We start from the raw sequence: 19,371 nt of genomic DNA on the forward strand, positions 1-19,371 counted from the left end.
GCTTAAAAAGGAGTCAGAGTAGTGATAAAAGAGTACTGATTGCCACAAAGAGGACTTACTAAGAACTGCCTTTTTGTGGAGAGAACTTACGATAGAAACACTTGAGAGAAAGGAGCCAACATTAGGTCTCAAGTTCTAGGTGAGATTTTCCCCCAAAGAGGAGAAATCACTGGTGTCACTCTCTGTGTATAGGTAGGATGATTTGGATTTCTCCTTCTACTTCTAAAAGGGATTGGGAAATTAAGAATAACATCAAACCCAGTGAGACTAGTCAGTTTGTGAGGCTTAGCCTCTGAGGGGCAACAAAGACAGGCTTTTGTCTCTTCCTGTCTTCAGAAAGAGCCGATTGGAGAGACTAGATACAAGGAAGTGAGAACGGTTTTAGGTTTCCTTGAGCTGTGGTGCTGAGGAAGGAGGGCAGAGCAGAAGACACTAACATCCGAGCCTGTGCATCTGGTGGTTGGAGGCTCCCTGCACTTCACTCGAGGTGGTAGCTGGCGGAATCTTCTGCTGGGGGCTTTGCACTCCTGGTGGTTTGCTTGGCCTGTTGGTCAGATTCCTGCCGGCTGCTGGCAGCTCCTTTGGTTGGGCCGTTTGCCCACTTGTGTTAGGCCTGATCAGTGATGTTACTGACCTTAGCCCAGGCGGGAAAAGTGTCCAGGTGGAAGAGGCTAATTCCCCATGTATTGATGGCCACCATCACTATCACCAGGCCAATGACATTGACCCCCAGACCAGCTTTCACCTGCAGGAGACAAAGCAGGGCACACAGACTCTAGTCACCGTGAGCAGGCAGCAGCGCAGATCCCCAGATGCTCCCCACCTGTGTCCCCTGCCTGAGCCTCACCCCCGATGTGATCACAGCCCACCTGATTGGCCCTGATTTGTTCCAGTCACTGCCTGGGGTGCCCTCGTGGTGCCTTGTAGGGGGCACAGGACTGTTGAGGACAGGAGAGCAGGGAGGACTTGGGGCTGGGAGACGGCCATTAGAAACTTCTCTGTGTCTGTAGCACTCTCACTATTACATGGAGGCCTAGAAGCTATGTACTTGGAACACCAGATCTTTGGATGCTAAGTTACGCCTAAAAAGGGTTCTGTAGCTACATAATAGGGAATGTGTTCATCAAGATTAAACAGAGCTTGTAAAGCAGGAACCTCTCAGAGCCTTTAATGTGCTGACACATACGACTCGTAGGAGAGCCTGTATTCTATGACTGTTACCTTTTTTCCCCCAAGGAGCAGCTCATGGAAGTAGTGTACCTTAGGTTCACCTGGGGCAACAGGTCAGCTGCCTCCCCACCAGCCCTTCCACAGGAAGGTGACACAGGCACCCTGGCTGGCATGGGGCCTTTGCTGCTTTCTCCTGAGGGAATGTCACCTCCACAGCTCTGACCCCTTCCATTCCTGTCATGGCATTGACACTATCAGACGGAAGGGGGACGTGAGGGATGGCAGAGCCAGGGCCATTTGGAAAAGTGTACAGTAAGGATGGCTGGCATCCTACCAGGTGATGAGCAAGTATACAGCGTGTCACCACAAGTCCACTAGCTGGGACTAAGTTGGGAACGTTGCAAGGGAAAAATGAATGCTAGGAAATTGTTCTAAGCAAATGACTAGATGTGCCTTTCTGCCTTCTGGCCCAAGCCCTGGACTTATTAATCACCCTGGTCTCCTGGGCCTTTTGGCCTGGAGAACTGCCCACGTTTCCTAGCAGATGAGAGGAGGCAGGTTCTAAAGGAGCTAAGTTAAGGCTGTTTTAGAGCTGAAAGGGACCACGTAGAGCATCTAGTTTGAACCTCCTCACTTAGCAGGTGAGGAAACTGAAGTCTTGAGTCGGTGCCCAGGCTGGGAATAGAACCCAGGACCGGCTCACTGCTCGTCATCCAGTGCCTTTAAAAATGAGTCTTTCTTCTTAGAGGAAAACATAGGCAGAACACTCTATGACATAAATTACAGCAAGATCCTTTTTGACCCACCTCCTAGAGAAATGGAAATAAAAACAAACATAAACAGATGGGACCTACTGAAACTTAAAAGCTTTTGCACAGCAAAGGAAACCATAAACAAGACAAAAAGACAACCCTCAGAATGGGAGAAAATATTTGCAAACGAAGCAGCTGACAAAGGATTAATCTCCAAAATATACAAGCAGCTCATGCAGCTCAATATCAAAAAAACAACCCAATCCAAAAATGGGCAGAAGACCTAAACAGACATTTCTCCAAAGAAGATATACAGATTGCCAACAAACACATGAAAGGATGCTCAACATCACTAATCATTAGAGAAATGCAAATCAAAACTACAATGAGGTATCACCTCACAGCAGTCAGAATGGCCATCATCAGAAAATCTACAATAAATGCTGGAGAGGGTGTGGAGAAAAGGGAACCCTCTTGCACTGTTAGTGGGAAGGTAAATTGATACAGCCGCTATGGGGAACAGGATGGAGGTTCCTTATTAAAAATAGAACTATATGACCCAGCAATCCCACTACTGGGCATATACCCTGAGAAAACCGTAATTCAAAAAGAGACATGTACCACAATGTTCACTGAAGCTCTATTTACAATAGCCAGGACATGGAAGCAACCTAAGTGTCCATTAACAGATGAATGGATAAAGAACACGTGGCACATATATACAATGGAATATTACTCAGCCATAAAAAGAAACGAAATTGAGTTATTTGTAGTGAGGTGGATGGACCTAGAGTCTGTCATAGAGTGAAGTAAGTCAGAAAGAGAAACAAATACTGTATGCTAACATATATGGAATCTAAAAAAAAAAAAAGGCCCTTAACCTAGGTGCAGGACAGGAATAAAGACGCAGACGGTAGAGAACGGGCTTGAGGACATGGGGAGGAGAAGGGTAAGCTGGGACGAAGTAAGAGAGTGTCATGGACATACATACACTACCAAATGTAAAACAGATAGCTAGTGGGAAGCAGCCACATAGCACAGGGAGATCAGCTCGGTGGTTTGTGACCACCTAGAGGGGTGGGATAGGGAGGGTGGGAGGGAGACGCAAGAGGGAAGAGAGATGGGAACGTGTATATGTATAACTGATTCACTTTGTTACAAAGCAGAAACTAACACACCATTGTAAAGCAATTATACTCCAATAAAGATGTTAAAAAAAAACAAAAGACTGTCTCTGATCACTTGATTCCAGGGTAGAAGGCAGGGGTGAGCAGGGGAAGCACATGGCAGAGGGAGCGGGAGCGGGAGAAGCGGTGGGGGTGGTTTGTGGGGACAGGGGAGTTGGGGCAGAGCTCAGTAGGGGCAGACAGGGTTGTGTAGTAAGACCTGAGGGGGGCAGAGGGGTGGCTGTGACCTCTCTTCCCTGAAGTAATTCAGATGACTCAGCTGAGCAGTTTGAAAGTAGAAAGGATCTGGATATCTGCTCCCAGCCTGAAGCTCTTCCTTTTCTCCATTTGATGTTTACAGGGCTGCTGAGATCAAGTTTGGATTTGAGTGAAAAGTCAGTAGGCCCTCAGCAAGGGTGAAGGGGCCGGGTTTCAGTCAGCCTGGCCCAGTCATCTGTATTAGCTTTTTCCTCCTTTCCCAACCCCGTCAACCCTGGGTATTAAAAAGCATAGCAGTGAACGTAGGTTGAGGGGTGGAGAGTGGATGTGCTGCACGCTAAAATCAGCGGCAAAATGTACCCTCAGAGCTGTCTTTCGTGAGCCTCTCTGAAAACTAAGAAATGAGCTGTGAGTGCTTCGTTTTATAGTTGTTGCTTCGGGGGTTCCTTGCTTGGGGGAGAGAGTTGAATAGAAGGATCCTGTTCTTATCACCCTAGGTTCATGCAATGTCTCAGACTTAACCTTCTATGAATAAACCAGCAACTCTAAGTGAATATCCCCACAGTCCAATGAAGAAACTGAGGCAAAGACTAGAACAAGCTCTTACCTTCTGGAACTGAGTCACATCCTGTGTCTGTCCCAGCTTTTTCTGTCCACATTCCCACTTCCTCCCAGATTAGGATTTTGGGAAGAGCACATTTTTGCTATTCTTGGTGCGCATGGACCATACAGAAACCTTTTACCAGGACTATTTCTGCCACAGCAGACTGAGCTATGACAGGTCAAGGGCACTGCTTACAAAATAATAAACTTGAGGAGAAGGCGGTGGGGCGGGTCATCCCTGTCCTCATGGCAGGTGGGCCTGGCAGGAAGAGGACACCCACGACTCACCATATCTTTAATCTGGCAGTGCCCATAGCTGAAGACGATGGCGTTAGGGGGGTTGCCCACTGGCAGCATCACTGCAAAGGAGATGCACATGGTGACTGGGATCAGGGTGTAGAGTGGATTTATGTGCAGCGTTTCGGACTAGGAGAAGAGAGAATTCACAGAAGCATTAGCCTTGAGATTAGACTTGCATTTCCTGTGCTTACTCTCATGAATGTGCTTTAAATGATGGCTCGGTGTTGGCTAACCTTGGCTGGACACCATGTGCTGGGGGCGGTTAAATCACACCCTCAAAAGCATGTAGTGCTGGGCTACTTGGACAGGTTCCCGCTGCTCACTCACTTCCCATGGAAACATGGGCTCCAAGTTACTTTCTTCAAACACAAATCTCATGAATAAGCTGCTTTGATTGGAGTAGGCATCTCTCACTCTTGGGGTGCAGAATTAAGGGTTTTTTTCCTAGGTAAAATAAGTGCCTTACATGGGACTTGAACCCGTCGTGGTCTTACCCTCAATGTTGCCAAGTTTTAACTAAGTGCATTCCCATGCTCACACAGGCAGGATGATGGAAGGGAGAGGTGGAGGGAGTCATCTGAGCAATGAGCAAAGAGTGGCTGGGAGGAGTTTGGGGTTAGAAAGAGCAGGAGGATATTTTGTTGGCAGTGAGAAGGAGCCTTCATTTTATGGGTTCCACCTCACAGAATGGGACAGAGGCAGCATTTTGTTTGGTGCATTACCTTTGGGGCTGCTTAGCCAGGCTGAGATCTGGCCGTTGCTCCCTCCCCTATTCCATTAATAACAAATTGTTCTGAGACCGTGGAATGAGGCTGGCATTGCTCATAATTCTCAGAATCTCCTGGACAGAGAAGCTGGGTGGAGGCACTGATGACAGAGCTGTGGTTTTGGTCTCTGCAGCCGAGAGTACTTCTGGGAGCATTTTGCCTCCATTTTCTGTAGCTATTTCTCCCGCCCTCCTGTTAGGTCTCCTCTTAGGAGAGACAGGTTGATGATGATTGTGGGGAATTAGAATCCTAGGATTTTAAGGTTATCTTGTCCACTCTTGTTTCCATTCAGGGCTGCCCCTAAACTAAGCCTAGTCCTTTGGAAAAGGGTTTCTAGAACTCTTGCTGTTGTTAATTATCTATTTACTTATCAGTTACTATTTGAAATAGACTTCATTTATCAGACTATGGCTTGAACACCAATCAGTGAAGGCTGTGGCAATGACCAGAAGAGAGAGTCCAGCCAGGGAACTGCCCCTGGGCCCAGGCGTGCCCCTGTCTGTTCCTGTGGTAGCCGGTCTGGATATCTGGGAACCCTGCTCTACTCACCAGCGTGCACAGGATGGGCAGGAAGATGGTGATGGTGGCCGGGTTGCTCACAAACTCTGTGACAATGGACACCAGGATGCACGCCAGCAGGGTGACAGCCCACGGTGGGAGGCTACTCAGAGACAACATCTGGTGCCCAATCCACGTGGAAAGGCCGGAGCTCTGCAGGAGACAAGGTGATGCAGTGAGAAGAAAGCGGGGAAGGCCACTCCCAGTGGAATTCTTAGCCTCCAGAAGGTCAGGGATGGTGAGGGGCTGAAAGGGACCCCACCAGGAGCCATCTAATTTGCTTCCCTGTTTTCAGGCAGACTGGACCCACAGGCATTCCTGATTTTTTATGGTTAGATCACTATGTAGCCCAGCAAATTCTTTTTTTTTTTTTTAATGATTGTACACCATTCAGTCTATTTAGGGCCTCCTGGTCAGTCATTGTCACAGGGCACGGAGAGCCTCTACTTGCTGAGATCCTCCTTAGCCCTGATGTGACTTGGCAGGGATTGGGATCTTTGGGGTGATCAGCCCCGCAACTTCAAACTTGTTACTCTTTCTCCGGCCTCTGACAGTCTCATGCTGTGCATTCAATCAATAATGCCCTTTACACAGATTGCCAAGTGTAATCCTTAATCCTGCTTTTGAAATCTATTTCTCTTATTTTATCACCCGTGAAATGGGAAAAATTATCAACATGTTTGGATAGTAACCTTTCCTCTGGTTTGGGGGGCCTTGAATGGGCAAGACTGAACATGAGAAGTTTTACATGAGTAATGAAGGAGAGAGGGATTACAGGTCTATCTCCATGTAGTGGGGAAGGTGCCACGTCACTGGCCTAGAAACAGTCATTCAGTCTCAACCTGTGTCAGGTTCAAATCTCATCGTGGCTGACATCAGGATCTACCATCTGCCCATGCTTTTTGGCAACACGATATAAAGGCATATTGCCACGCTTGAACATTTTCCATTAGCAACACCTGTACACATCTACTCAAATCAATGCATATTCCCATTTGGAAGAATTCATTAGGTTGGAAGATGTTCGTCTGCCAATGATGAGGGCTCTCCCCCTCCCCTAAAAATGAAGGGCACAATTGAGTTTATGTTCTTAAAAAACCCCAGGTTACCATATGCATTCTCCAGCTCTCCCCACCCTCCCTCCTCTCCCTTCTATGGTTGACAAGCTCTGACTTTTCCTGTTTACCCTCTAGATTGCAAATGCAATAAAGAAATGGGCAGCAGGGCAGAAAGCAAGGTGAGACATTTTATGATTCCTCAAGCTGTAAGCCCTACTCATGTTTTACTGTTAAAGACTGCCTTACTACACTGTCAGCAGGCCACCCTTTCTCCTCTTTTCCAAGTTCATCAAAACCTCATTTGATCTCCACAGCACCCTGGCCACTTCATGACATGCTCATGGACGACTGATGACCAAAGGGCTTCAGAATTCTCTCATGTAGCCATTTTTACCTTGGACCACTTCCCTTTCTTTTTTCTCAACTGACCGAGAGCTATAAATCCAGTATGTGGGGACTACCTCAGTTAATGGTGGGTGCAGAGTCTCGAGACCTACAGGAACTCTGTAATTGTTATCTCTTATGACACATTAAACTTTGCTCTCTGGACAAAGAGAGGGGAGGGAGAGCAGTTAGCTGAGTGGAAACAGTATGTTTTATAAAGAAATGGATTTTTACTTATCATGTTTTCCACATAGTACTCGTAAGTAAAGTGAAATAACTTAATGGCAATTTTTTTTTCAGAACAACTAGTTGATACTATAATGAAATAAACTGGTAAATTAGACTGCAAAGTTAGGAAAAAAAACACAACAAAGGAAACCTTAATTTTTTAAACCCTTGGTATGAAAAGTTTTTTTACTGGATTTTCCTCACTAATGTTAAGACTGAAATTATTTGAAATTCAGTAGGAATCACACATATTGTACCTGAATTATATTATTAAAGTAGTAGTCAGTAGGTTCTACAGTTATACCAACTATACATGCACAATTTTGGTTAAAAAAAAAAAAAAAGATCTTGCCAGGCTAGGCTCAGAGGCCAAAACTAACCACTGAAATTCAACAAAGATAAATATGATGTTGTGAACTTGGAATCAAAACTATTGACAGCATGTATACAGGATTGGTTGAAGGACTTGACGCTTAATAGTGGCTAACAATGAAAAGAATGAAGCGTTTTAGTTGACTGCAGTTTCAATATAAATATTGACATGAATGACAATGAAGCCTTATAAAAGCTTCCATAAAAATACAGGATGGGGCTTGGGTAATTAACTCTTGTACTCTGCACTAGACTGACCACCCCTGGACTGTGTTTGAGCAAAGGCAAAGTGGTCCCAAGGAGAAAGACCAGCATGGTAAGGGGTCACTACTATGAGGAATGGTTAAAGGAACTAGGGAGTTTTAGTTGGAAGAAAAAAAATGGTCTCAAGGGACCTGATTGTCTTTGTTGTTTTAATAATTATTACAGGAGAGGAGAGGGTTCCTGAGAAGAAAGCCAGAACAAATTGTGGAAGACATCCAGAAGACCTGAACTGAAAGTAAAGAACAATTTTCTTTGTTGGCTGTGCAGGGCTTGCCCTGTCACTGGAGGTGTCCTGGAGGGAAATCTCTATTTGGGTGGGAAGATGGGACTCAGTGTCCTCCATGGCTCCTTCCAAGTGGAGGATTCTGTGACTTTGTTACTGATGCAGAGAGCATTTAGGCCCACACTGAATGGGCAGTCAAAAGTGAGCCAAGTTTAGAATGGGTGAATGTAGATAGACGAGGTAGAGGAAGAAAACAGGGAGACCCCTAACCTGCTTGATTCTTAGGGCTGTTTATTTCAGGAAGGGCTAACAATCTAGGAAAATCAACTGTTTCCCACCAGCCCCCTTTAAAAAGTCTCATCCCGAATCCTCCCAATCAGGAAGTGGGGGGCGTTTACAACTGCTTTAGCATACATTCTCCAAAGAGTCTCAATATACGCATATGGAGTCCATATGCATATGGACTCACAATTTGCTGTGAGTCAATCTGGAGCATCTCTGGGCCCTTACACCTTACACCTATCACCACTGTCAAAACTCCAGAAGGACATGCCTACAAAGTCCAATACATCTTTTGCTTGTAGCAGCGTGGGCCCATAAGTGAGGTGTGAATGCCTGTGTGCCGTGACTGTGGCACAGCTTTCTGTAACTCTGTTCCCAGTAGTGCCAGCTTAGAAGGTGGGACAGGATGTCCGTTCCTGGCTGAACCGCTTCCCTTCCCAGTGACTTGGGTGAACATTCACCTCTCAGCGCCTCTGAATCTTCCTTCCCAGCACCATAATGACTCATTAGGTAAAGCTGCTGGAAAAATATTGGACCCAATAAGAACAGATTCAAGGGTTACCTTGCTGCCAGAAGCCAGAGCATAGCCTCCTCCCACCAGAATGACAATCTCCCAGGGCATGGTCTTCTGGAAGTCCTTCCACGTGATGATGGGCTCCGTCCCCAGCGAGGGCTCCTGGTCCTCCCCTGGATCACAGGTAGACAGCGAGGCACAGCCAGATGAACCCTAATGGGTGCGATTTGTGGAGACAGGGGCCTAATTGATGAACCAGAGGATACTCTGCTATTCTGGGAGGAGTTGGAAGGGCTTTGGTAAGGCTCCTCCCAAACTTCTGACTTCGACCATGATTTGACTAGAGCCAGCCCCAACTTCTTCTCTTGAACTCCTCTCACCATCGTTCTTTTTCCCGAAGCAAGGCTTCTTCGCTGGAATCAGGAAGAGGAGGAAGCCAAGGAAGACAGAGACTGTGGCGTCGGTGCGATAGCCCTTCCTGGCGAAGAGACAAGGAGAGCTGGGGAGAGGGTCAGGAAGCCCAGGGGTAACACAGTGTCTCAGGACAGCCTGTCTGAACACAGTGCCTCTTGAGGACCTAGTCTAGAGGGGATGTCAACCTTCCTTCCTGCCAGTTGCTGCCATGCTGTCTGGTGGTGGATTTAATGGGCAACGGTTAATGTCTGGAGGCAGGGCCTGGTTAGGGTAGATGTCTTAGTGTGAATTTATGGACCTCTTAAAAGGAGTGGTCAGGAGTTATTTAGATAAAGGAGACTAGAAAAGGATGAGTTCTCTTTCCTGGGAGGGTCACAAGCTGGCACTGAGAGCTTGTGGCCTGTGGCCCTGGCCCTTGGGAATATGTAGGGGTGGGACAGGCCTCGGCCACGATGGCCATGGTCTTTACAGGTGGTGTTTTACTCTACAGACATATTCTTCTTTAACTCTCATAACAACTGAGGTTCCAAGAGCTTAAGTAACAAGACCAAGGTCATGTGGATGGTAAGTGGCAGCTCTTGATCCCAAGCCTCGACTCAGACTCCAAAGACTATTTTCTTCCTGACTCCACACTGAAGCTTCCCTAAAAAAGGGGGACTTTCAAGGGAACAAAGTGCTTCCTGGGTTCACGACCATCCCGAAGAATCTAGGAGGGGACACCGGTGGGTACTGCCTGAAGGGTTTGGGTTAGGGGGTTGTCCTCAGAGACAATATCCTTTACTTTTCAAAGAAGGAATCCCAACCAGGAACAAAGCCAGGCTCCCGGGTAAACCACAGCACCGTCATCAGGATGAAGAAAAATGCAGTCACCATTTCCGGGTAGCTATAAAAGAAAACAGACCCACTCCAGGAACTGGGAAGTTTCTGTTAGCTTTCAGACTTTGCTTTGGGATGCTCCTGTATGCAGAGCTCTAATAGTGGAGACCTAAAACGCAGCTACTGCTTAACCACTTGGACTTGGAATACAGCAGAGGGGAAGGGTGGCCCTTAGAGTCTGGGCCAGCTTGACTTTGGCATTAAGTAGCGCCTCTAAATACCTAGATTCGTAGTTGAGGAGAATTCCCCCAGCTCAAGGGACCGCTGAGAACAAGGCTGCTTCTGTGCACACTTTACCTGCCACACTTTCTCCTGGGGAAGGAGAGAGGGTGAAGGGCTGATTCTTACGTAATGGCTCCCAGCTTTTCATATTCCTCTTGGATCCTCTTCTCTGATAACTCTTCCCTTTTGGTCTTCTTCTTCTTACTCAGAGAGCAGGTCTCTTTAAAACTGAGATGGGAGAATGAGCAAAAGAATAGAGGAAGCACACTTCTGAGGCCCAGAGGAGAACAGGTCTTAAGCAAATACTAAACTACTGGCTGGCTGGCTGTGATGGCGCTTCTCTCCACTCGCCCCACCTATCATGCGACTTGATCTCTTGATCTGCCAAGTTACACAGCCTCTCATCAGCCTTCTCCCCAGCCTTTCAGGTATATCTCTGGTATATAAATGTAAAGTCATGTCTCATGGACTTGTGCAAGTGTACTTATGTGGGGTTGTTTCTACACATTTTTTTTGCCCAGTTGGGGTTTTTAATTAATTAATTAATTAATTAAATTTGGCCACTCCATGCAGCATGTGGGATCCTAGTTCCCCAATCAGGGATGGAACCCGCACCCCCTGCATTGGAAGTGCAGAGTCTTAACCACTGGACCACTGGGGAAGTCTCTACACACTCGTCCTTTACATAAGTGAGAACCAATGTGATGCGGCATGTGTGTATAGATGCTTATATATTTGTGTGTTGCACACACACATAGGTGTGTGTATGTGTATCTGTCTAGAGACAAGGTTTGTCTGGGGTGAAAGTGGGTGTTACTTTTCAATTAGCAACACTGGAGGCATAGAAGTATACAGTTATCTTTGATTTGACAATTGTCTCTGAGTTATTAAAAAAAAAAAAGCCAACTCAGAGAACATTCCCTGAGCAATGGGAATGTTTGGGTCCCCGGACTAATAGCAAAACATCATATACATCTTCCCTTTATGTGTTCGGAGCTGATCAAATTTGGAGTAAGCATCCGTAATGAGTAAAAGGCTGGCTAAGCAAATTAATATTAGAAATAATATTGCATGAGGAATATCTAATATTATTTTGAGGGATATGAGGATATTTCATACAGCTGCTAAGTATAAATCAGTCATGTCTATAAAATTAAGCCTAAGGGAACTTCTACTTGGCATCATTTCTTTAGAAATTAGTTCAAATTACTCTGTATGGAACTACATTAAACACTCTCCGATTCGGACTCTTTATGAATCCAGCACTTCCCCTGACCAGTTGGTTGAAATTAAGAACATTTCATTGCAGAGCTCATAGTGAAGTGCAGAGTCCATGTATGTTTAGAGTGTCTAGAAGATGTGATGCCCGACTCCTCATCTAGTCCACTGCATCCTCCTCCAGGCACCCTCTGTGGTTACTTGGCAGCTCCCCGTTGGGTGGCACCCTCCAGGGCTTGCGCCATGGCCCTGGCTGGACAGGAGAGCCTTGCTGGCAGGGCCCTGGGACTCACTTGCAGCCCAGGAACAGCCAGTGCATCCAGAACCAGCTGACCACCAGCATGATGAGGGAGATGGGGAAGCTGAAGAGGAACCAGGTGCCGAAGTTGACCACTTCTGCTGCTGGATACTGGCTGGAGGGGAAAGAACCAGGTCAGTGATTAGAAAAGGGTGGATTTCCATTTGGTATTTCAGGGTAATAAGCTAAATGGTCCTTAAGAAGACAGAGCAGAGCTAATGGTAGAGATAATGATAAAAATATGGTAAAACATTATCTAGAACTCACCTGGCAGCTGCAACTGTACTGAGCCCTGCCAAGAATTATGAAATAAGCTAAAAAAGCATCCAAGCAACCAAAATTGATACCACTGAAGTGTATATACTTTGCACTCAGGAGAATCACTCTGGATCTGTTTGCTCTTAATTTATGTAAAGATTCTGATCTGGTTTTCAAGACAACAGAATAGAGGAGGCAATCTGATGTACTTTGTTTATAAAGCCACTGAAGGAATGTTTTTTTTTTTCATTTATTTTTGGCTGCGTTAGGTCTTCGTTGCTGCACACGGGCTTTCTCTAGTTGCGGCGCATGGGGGCTATACATTGTTGTGGTGCGCGGGCTTCTCATCGCGGTGGCTTCTCTTGTTGCGGAGCATGGGTTCTAGGCACGTGGGCTTCAGTAGTTGTGGCACATGGGCTCAGTAGTTGTGGCTCAGGGGCTCTAGAGTGCAGGCTTAGTAGTTTTGGTACACGGGCTTAGTTGCTCTGTGGCATGTGGGATCTTCTCGGACCAGGGCTCAAACCCGTGTCCCCTGCATCAGCAGGTGGATTCTTCACCACTGTGCCACCAGGGAAGCCCCCAAGGAATGTGTTTTGACTGGGGGACACAAGGCATCAATTCTGGAGAACTTCGGTCTCTAGAGCCTTGTGAAGGTTCTAGACATGAACTTTGCCCACAGGAGAACCATGGCTTGGAATCTCCAAATCTGTTATCAGCATCCACTGCTTAGTGGGCCTCCTTGGTCTTAGGGGGCCAAGGAGGTTATCTGGTGGACTCCTTGTTCATCATTGGGCAGAGCTGTGGCCCCAGCCCAGCTGTCCACCTGGACATCTCAACCACTGTATCAACATTTCCTCATCTTTCCCCTCATTTACGTCAAGGGCAACTCTGTTTCCCCAGCTGCTGAAGCCCCAAGCCTGACAATGAGACTTGGGCTTTCCCTCTCTCAGGCTCTTCCTAACCCTACCCAGGCTAGTCGAGCCTCCCTCTGAATCTCGCTCAGATCTGGCCATTTCTCCTCCCACTGCTGCCCAGGCCACCATCAGCTCTCTCCTGGGCATCTGTAGCCGTGTCCTGGATTATCTTCCTGCTGCCTGCCTTTTCTGTTCCAAACCATTGTCCATTTTAAAAATCCAGAATGAGTTTTCAAAACTGTAAATATGATAACCTCACTCCCTGCCTAACATTCTTCAAAGGCTTCTCACGGTCTTGCGGATGAAGTCCAAGTTCCTTAGTGGGCCCTGCGAGGCCCTCTGTGACCTGCGCGTCCACCTCCCTGGCCTCCTTTTGCCCTCTCATTCTCTTTTAGGTGTTCTGCTGTCTTGCCTCTGAGCCTGCTACACTGTTTTCTTTGTCTGGAAGATCTCCCTTCATCTAGTTAACTCCAGCTGGGCCTACAGGTCTCCACTTTCATCGTCGCCTCTTTGGGGAGTCACTTCCTCCCTCTAGACTGGGTGGGGGTCCCTCAGCAGGGCTCCCCCAGCAGAATCCCACCCTTCTTGTCACATTTAACTGTAATGACTTGATCATCTTTTTTCCCTCTTGGTACAGAAACTGCTCTGGTTCGATTTTTTTGTGGTATACTCAGCACCTGGTTCTGTCCCTGACACACAGTGGGTGGTTAGTAAACATTTGTTGACCGAGTGAATTACTTACTTATTGAAGTGTTCCAAGAAGATGAGGCTGGTGGAGGTGCCAATGATGGTGGTCAGGCCCCCGATGGTGGCGGCGTAAGAGATGCTCAGAGAGAGGCACTTGCAGATCATTTGGTCATGCTGGGACTTGTACTTTCTTTTGAGTTCCTGGTTCCTGGGGCTGGGGGTCAGGACTGGTGGCTTTTCCTACCAGAGGAAAATCAGTGAATTTCTCCAACCCAGCTTGGGCTGTCTGGCACACAAAGCATGAAAAACAGGGGCACCATTGTGCAGTGGAAAGCTTGGGTGTCAGAAAAACAAATCCCAGTCCCAGTTCTACCTTTTACCAACTTGGGCAGCCCCATCCCAGCTGCAGTTTCTGTAAAATGAGGAAAATCCTATTTTCTCTGCCAGATTGTTTTGAAAAGTACATGGAAAGCACTTGGAACACTTCCTGGCATTTAACAAATGGTAAGCTATTATTATTTTTGTTGTTATGGGTTTTAACAGCATGTTCTGTTTTTTACTTGAATTCCAGTAAAACTGACTGCTCTCCACTTTCTGTCTAAATACCAAATAGAAGGTGGTTATTCTACGTGGAATTAAAATACAGTCCTGGTTGGGAGATGACTAAAAAATAAGCTTTGCATCATAGAAAGAGTCCAGCTTTCACTGGGCGGAGAGTCAAAGTGTGTGATTCTCTCCTCCCTTCTTTCTCACTTTTTCCCTTCTTGCCTATTGGCTTTTCCTTCCCACTTTCCCCTCCCCCTTGCATATCAACCTCAGCCTGGCCATGGTCCTCTCAGGCCCTGCGTGGTCCATGTGATGGCCTTTCAGGGTCAGCGGTTGCTGACCTCTGGTCTCAACTGTGGACTAAAGAAGCAAGTGCCCCTCTGTCCTGCCAGGCCTGGCCCCAAATCGTGAGACTAGGAGTAGCCTGGTACAAATGTCAGCAGGTCAGGTCATAGGAAAACCAAGGGGAAGAGGCCACCCTGCCACATTTCTCAAAGCCCGTAACCACTGCCCCATCTGCCTCGGAGGGCCCGGAAAAGGCTGGATCCTGCCACATTTTCCTGAAAGATTCATTGATTATAAGAGCTAGAGGAGACCTCAGAGATTCTCTGGTCCAGTGGTTTTCCACAGTCCTTTCTCCTAATGAAAATTTACATGGACCTCCAATAGAGAAAACAAGTGTAGCATTTAATGGGCAAACATCTATTTTTTAACTGAAAGTATACACATAGGGTCAGGGAGACTTGGATTTGAATCGAGGTTCTCCTCTCACTAGGTCTGAGGCCTCGGGTACATGATTTCCTCTCTCTGTGTCTCTGTCAAAATGGAGTTCAAAGTTGCTACCTCTCTGGGCCAAGACTAGAGAGCAAATGCTCAGCCCAGTGCTTGGTATTTAATAAACAATGGCATTTATTTATGATGATACGGATGCTACATAATTGAGACGATTTTGATGAACACAAAAATTTGAAATCAAGGGTTATAAGTGATGGTTGGAGTTTTACGCCACCTTCGACGTCCATTTTACTTCTGCATTTTGTTTCAGTGATAAAGTACCAGGAAAATCAGGGAACAGAAAAGCAGTTGCCTTAAAATCTCAGGATACTCAAATAAAATATTTACAGTGCCCCTGAAGCACCTTTGAGGAGTAGTTTGAACACCTCTGATCTAGATCAAGTCTCAGTTTTTATAGCTGAAGAAACTGGGGCTCAGACAGTGGAATGACTTGCCAAAGTCAACAGTGAGTGGGATGTCTTATCTCCATGGCACACGCAGGCCAGACACATAGATGGATGAAGTGTGCCTGGTGACAGCCCGCTAGCCTGACACCCTCACAGCTTCATGAGCAGTGCCCCTTGGGAAGCTCAAGGCACTTCATGTAGGAAACAGGATTAGGAGGTGCAATTCCATTACCTGAGATGGGTGCTGCTTCTTGTCCTGGTGGTTTGCTGTTCTGGCGGAGTTGGTGATTGCGGGCACGCCATTCAGGTTCTGTCAGGACACAGACCGTCACACTATCACGAGGAGACTGTGGGGCCTGGAGAAGCCACCTGATCACCCTGGGGGCACCCACGCCTCCTCCCTGTGGGACTCAGAGACCAGAAGCAGGGCGAGCAGGTGGTAGGGAGCCACCCCTACTGTGCCTGCCTCCTTCTCGCAGGTTCCCCATTTGAAGAGGCTTTTGAAACTTGGAAAAACATGGCTCTGTCCTTATAGGAGAGCTTGGCTTTCTAGAACTTCATTAGCTAATGAAGAACCCTTCATTTTTCTTTTAACACAAAGAACATGAAAAAAAAATCATGCACAACCAAGTCCACAGTTTGGACAGATCAAAGCCCATCCATTGGGACTGAGGTAAGAAGAGACGTAAAACCAGCCCTGGGCGAGGGGGTGAGGCCGCATAGAGTGTGCAGGCAAACTTGGCTTTCCCCTATAAACGTGTCCCCTTTTTGTAATAAGATTTTTGTAAACGAATCCCTCCTGAAGGGGATCCTGAGGCTGAATACGTGGCTCTTGAATATCTGGATGGCTGAATACTGGGTTTACGCGAGGAAACGTTAACCTGTCCTTTGTGAAGCTAAGCCCAGTACTCAGGGCTGGGGCTCAGAACTGCCCAAAGCCTCATGCATCCAGGCTCAGGGGAGCACCTCTGTGCCCTCACATCAGAGAAGGCCGCTCGACAAGCTGCCAGGCTTCTCTGGCCCTGAGTTATCTTGAGGGTCTTTCAAGTATCTCAAAGCACAGAAGAAACCCAGGGCCATACCTTGTTCTGCATCAGAGAACTGAAGTCTGCATTCGACGTGCTGGAAGAAAGCAAAGGAAGTGGGAAAATCAACAGTGGCCCAGACTTGATGAGATGGGAATTCTCCCCACATTGGTGTTTGGTATTAGTGACCCTGCTAGACTCAGGTGTTCTAAGCTACACCTAGAAGAAGACGAATCTCACCTTCCAGAGATGTGGTAAGGATATGTGGGAATAGGGGCAGGGCATTTCCTTTGGAGGGAAACCGAGACTCCTAATAATAGCTGACATGGAATGCTTATTAGGTGCTGAGCGCTCAAATACGGACTTTAATCCTCACGACAGATCTAAGGGGCGGGTATCACCACCTACATTTACAGAGTAGGAAACTAGGCAGAGAGAGGTTACTAACTTCCCGAGGGCAACGGGTGCTAAGTGGTGGTGCCAGAGAGGAACCTGTCTCTGTCTCTGCCTGGAGAGCCTGGGCCCCTGACTGTGTTCTCACTGGCTCACTTTCTAGAAGGAGAAACATGAAATGCTTATCTAAGGCGACAGGAGCAGGGAGGGCCAGGGCCACACATGGTAAAAAGCGTGTGAGAGCAAGAAGGTGGGGGTGAATTTCTCATCAGCAGCTGCACCTCAGAGGGTGGCAGGCAACGCGTGTGCTGAGTCCCTCCCACTCTTACTGGTCCCCAGTCTTTGCCTTGAGGAGAGAGGAAGGTGGGGATTTAACTGCCAGCACTACGGACTCACACTGAGCACTAAATGCATGTTTCTGGTCTGTCCTAGTCCTGAGGACAGTGGGTGCTATGAGCTCAACCGCTGGGAAGGCCAGTGAGAGGGGCTGGACACACGTGCAGGAAATGGGGTCCTGGGGTTGTCACCCACCTCCAGGCTCTATCAGGGAAGGACAAGGCATTGATGGGGCTCAGAGGAAGCATTCACCGGAGAGAGTCATTCGGCTGGGAGGAGTACTGTGGTGTTTCCCAGCCTTCCTTGCCAAATCGGGTGAGGGGGCTGGCATGGAACCCCTCAGACAGCATGGGAGGTGCTGGCGTGAAAGAAGACCGCCATCCTCACACCGTGACAGCCCTGGATCCCCCCTGCACGCTGCTGAGGAAGTCCGGGACAACGTGAGCTTTGGCTTTGGAGTTTGGGGACATGTATTTTCATCCAGAAAAGAACAAAGGCAAGAGGCCAGCGTGAGGAGAAAAGGCCCACTGCACTGGGAGCAGGCTGTGCCCTCAACGTCCAGTCGTCTTTATTGGGGGAGGCACAGGGAAGGTAGCTGGGCTATTGCCACCTTGAAAAGGCCCTGCCCAAGAGGCCAGAGGCGTCCCCAGAATAAAGAGGCTGGGGAGCAAGCCACCAGAGCACAGAACCGAGGGAGCCCAGGCGGCCATCCAAGAGCGCCTCGTGCCATGAGGCCCAGGCTCTGCAGAGGTGGCCTCAAGGGGACACTCCGAAGACCCTGAAGGTAAGTGCCCGACGTGTTAAAGGGTCGGGGCCTGAATCTCAGGGCACTGGCCGCACTCTGGAATACCTCCAGCCAAGACCCTCTTTGCCCCTTTATCTTTCCTGCTCACTACAGCCTCTGCCCTGACCCTGGAGAATTCAGACGCAGAGAGTTGGTGAGGGGAGAGGAAGGAGGTGGGGGGAAGAGGAAGAGAAAAGTCCATTGTCTCACCTGCTCACTTCTACCTCTTATCCTGCAGACCTGGGCTGAAGGGGGGTTGGGTGAGAGCGTGAGAGGAGGCGGGGAGAAGCTTCAGAGGGGGGATTGAAGTTTTGCTCTGGGTCTGGACTAGACTGCCGAATATCTAAAAATGAGATCATGCTAATATCTGAAAGGAACCAGAAGAGCTAACAGGATTTGCCTGAGATACGGTCAAGGCTGGGGAGGAAAGTCCAGTGCACTATGACTGGAGCCAGTGGCGGGAGGAAGATAAGCTGATGGCACCCTCTGCCTCTGTCCCTGCACACCGTGCTGGGCTCGCTCAGTGTGACTTCTCCATTTTCAATGAAAAGAGCAAATTGCAAAACTGAGCTCTAGTACAAATGCAACTTTCACAATGTCCTGTTCATCCCAGTATTCCTTGAAGACCACATTTTGATATCAGATCTCCAAAAGAAATCAGCTGTTAATGGCTCTACCAAATGGGTGTTTGAGACGATATTTCTCCTTTTCTAAAAGCTGCTTTTTTCATCAGCACGTGGCTGTCTCACCAACGGTCTTCGAATCCCCTGCCACCTAGTTTTTCTTTGCCATATCTAATAAGATCAATAAGACCACATCTAATATCTAAAAAATACTTTGTGATTCTCTAAGACTCTCCAGTGACATCTAAAATGTGAGCCTTTTTTCATTAATAGATTAAATATATTATTCTCCCAAGAGGGACATCAATTTAGCTGAAATGCTACTTGGTAGATGTATAGATAGTCCACATACTCCCTCAGATTCAGTGTAGTCTTTCCCCCTCTTCCCTCAGCCCTGCGATACCCGGTGGTTAAGGGAGGTGCCCTCAGGGTCTTGGCAAGTGGCTCCCTGGCATGGAGAGGAGAGCGGGACGGGGGGAGGTGGTGGTGTGGCAAGATGTGAGCTTGGCCGGTGCAGCTGAAAGAGGCTCCTTCTGGGAGGAGGGAGGTCATACTCACTCTTCATTGACAAAAATGAGTTCCAGGGAAGGTTGGCTGTTGTTTACGTCGAGATCTACGGTAGCAAAGGAAAGCATGAAGTGAGATGTGGAGCCTGGACCTGACCCTGAAGGGCAGGGGCTCTGGGCTGGGGCTGGATAAGGAAACAGAGGCATCAGGGCCCCTGCTGGGCCTGCTG

The 19,371-nt window shown here is 47.8% G+C and overlaps 1 protein-coding gene across 1 annotated transcript in view; it reads right to left on the reverse strand.

The window, feature by feature from the left end:
• Window positions 1-377: 377 nt before the first annotated feature.
• The window catches only part of SLC13A4 (solute carrier family 13 member 4), a gene marked incomplete at its 5' end in the record, with an annotated part of 39,974 nt that continues 20,980 nt past the window's right edge, over window positions 378-19,371 (reverse strand). Inside the window, 12 exons of the mRNA XM_082632196.1 lie at window positions 378-745; window positions 4,199-4,336; window positions 5,527-5,688; window positions 8,909-9,033; window positions 9,241-9,338; window positions 10,056-10,157; window positions 10,499-10,600; window positions 11,884-12,003; window positions 13,803-13,987; window positions 15,707-15,784; window positions 16,557-16,596; window positions 19,194-19,248. Of these exons, the coding sequence (XP_082488322.1) occupies window positions 608-745; window positions 4,199-4,336; window positions 5,527-5,688; window positions 8,909-9,033; window positions 9,241-9,338; window positions 10,056-10,157; window positions 10,499-10,600; window positions 11,884-12,003; window positions 13,803-13,987; window positions 15,707-15,784; window positions 16,557-16,596; window positions 19,194-19,248 (1,343 nt within the window). The 3' untranslated portion in view covers window positions 378-607. The remainder of the gene's footprint in view (window positions 746-4,198; window positions 4,337-5,526; window positions 5,689-8,908; window positions 9,034-9,240; window positions 9,339-10,055; window positions 10,158-10,498; window positions 10,601-11,883; window positions 12,004-13,802; window positions 13,988-15,706; window positions 15,785-16,556; window positions 16,597-19,193; window positions 19,249-19,371) is intronic.

This window comes from Mesoplodon mirus (assembly GCF_964341445.2).
Source record: "Mesoplodon mirus genome assembly, chromosome: 9".
In the NCBI taxonomy this organism is placed as follows: domain Eukaryota; kingdom Metazoa; phylum Chordata; class Mammalia; order Artiodactyla; family Ziphiidae; genus Mesoplodon; species Mesoplodon mirus.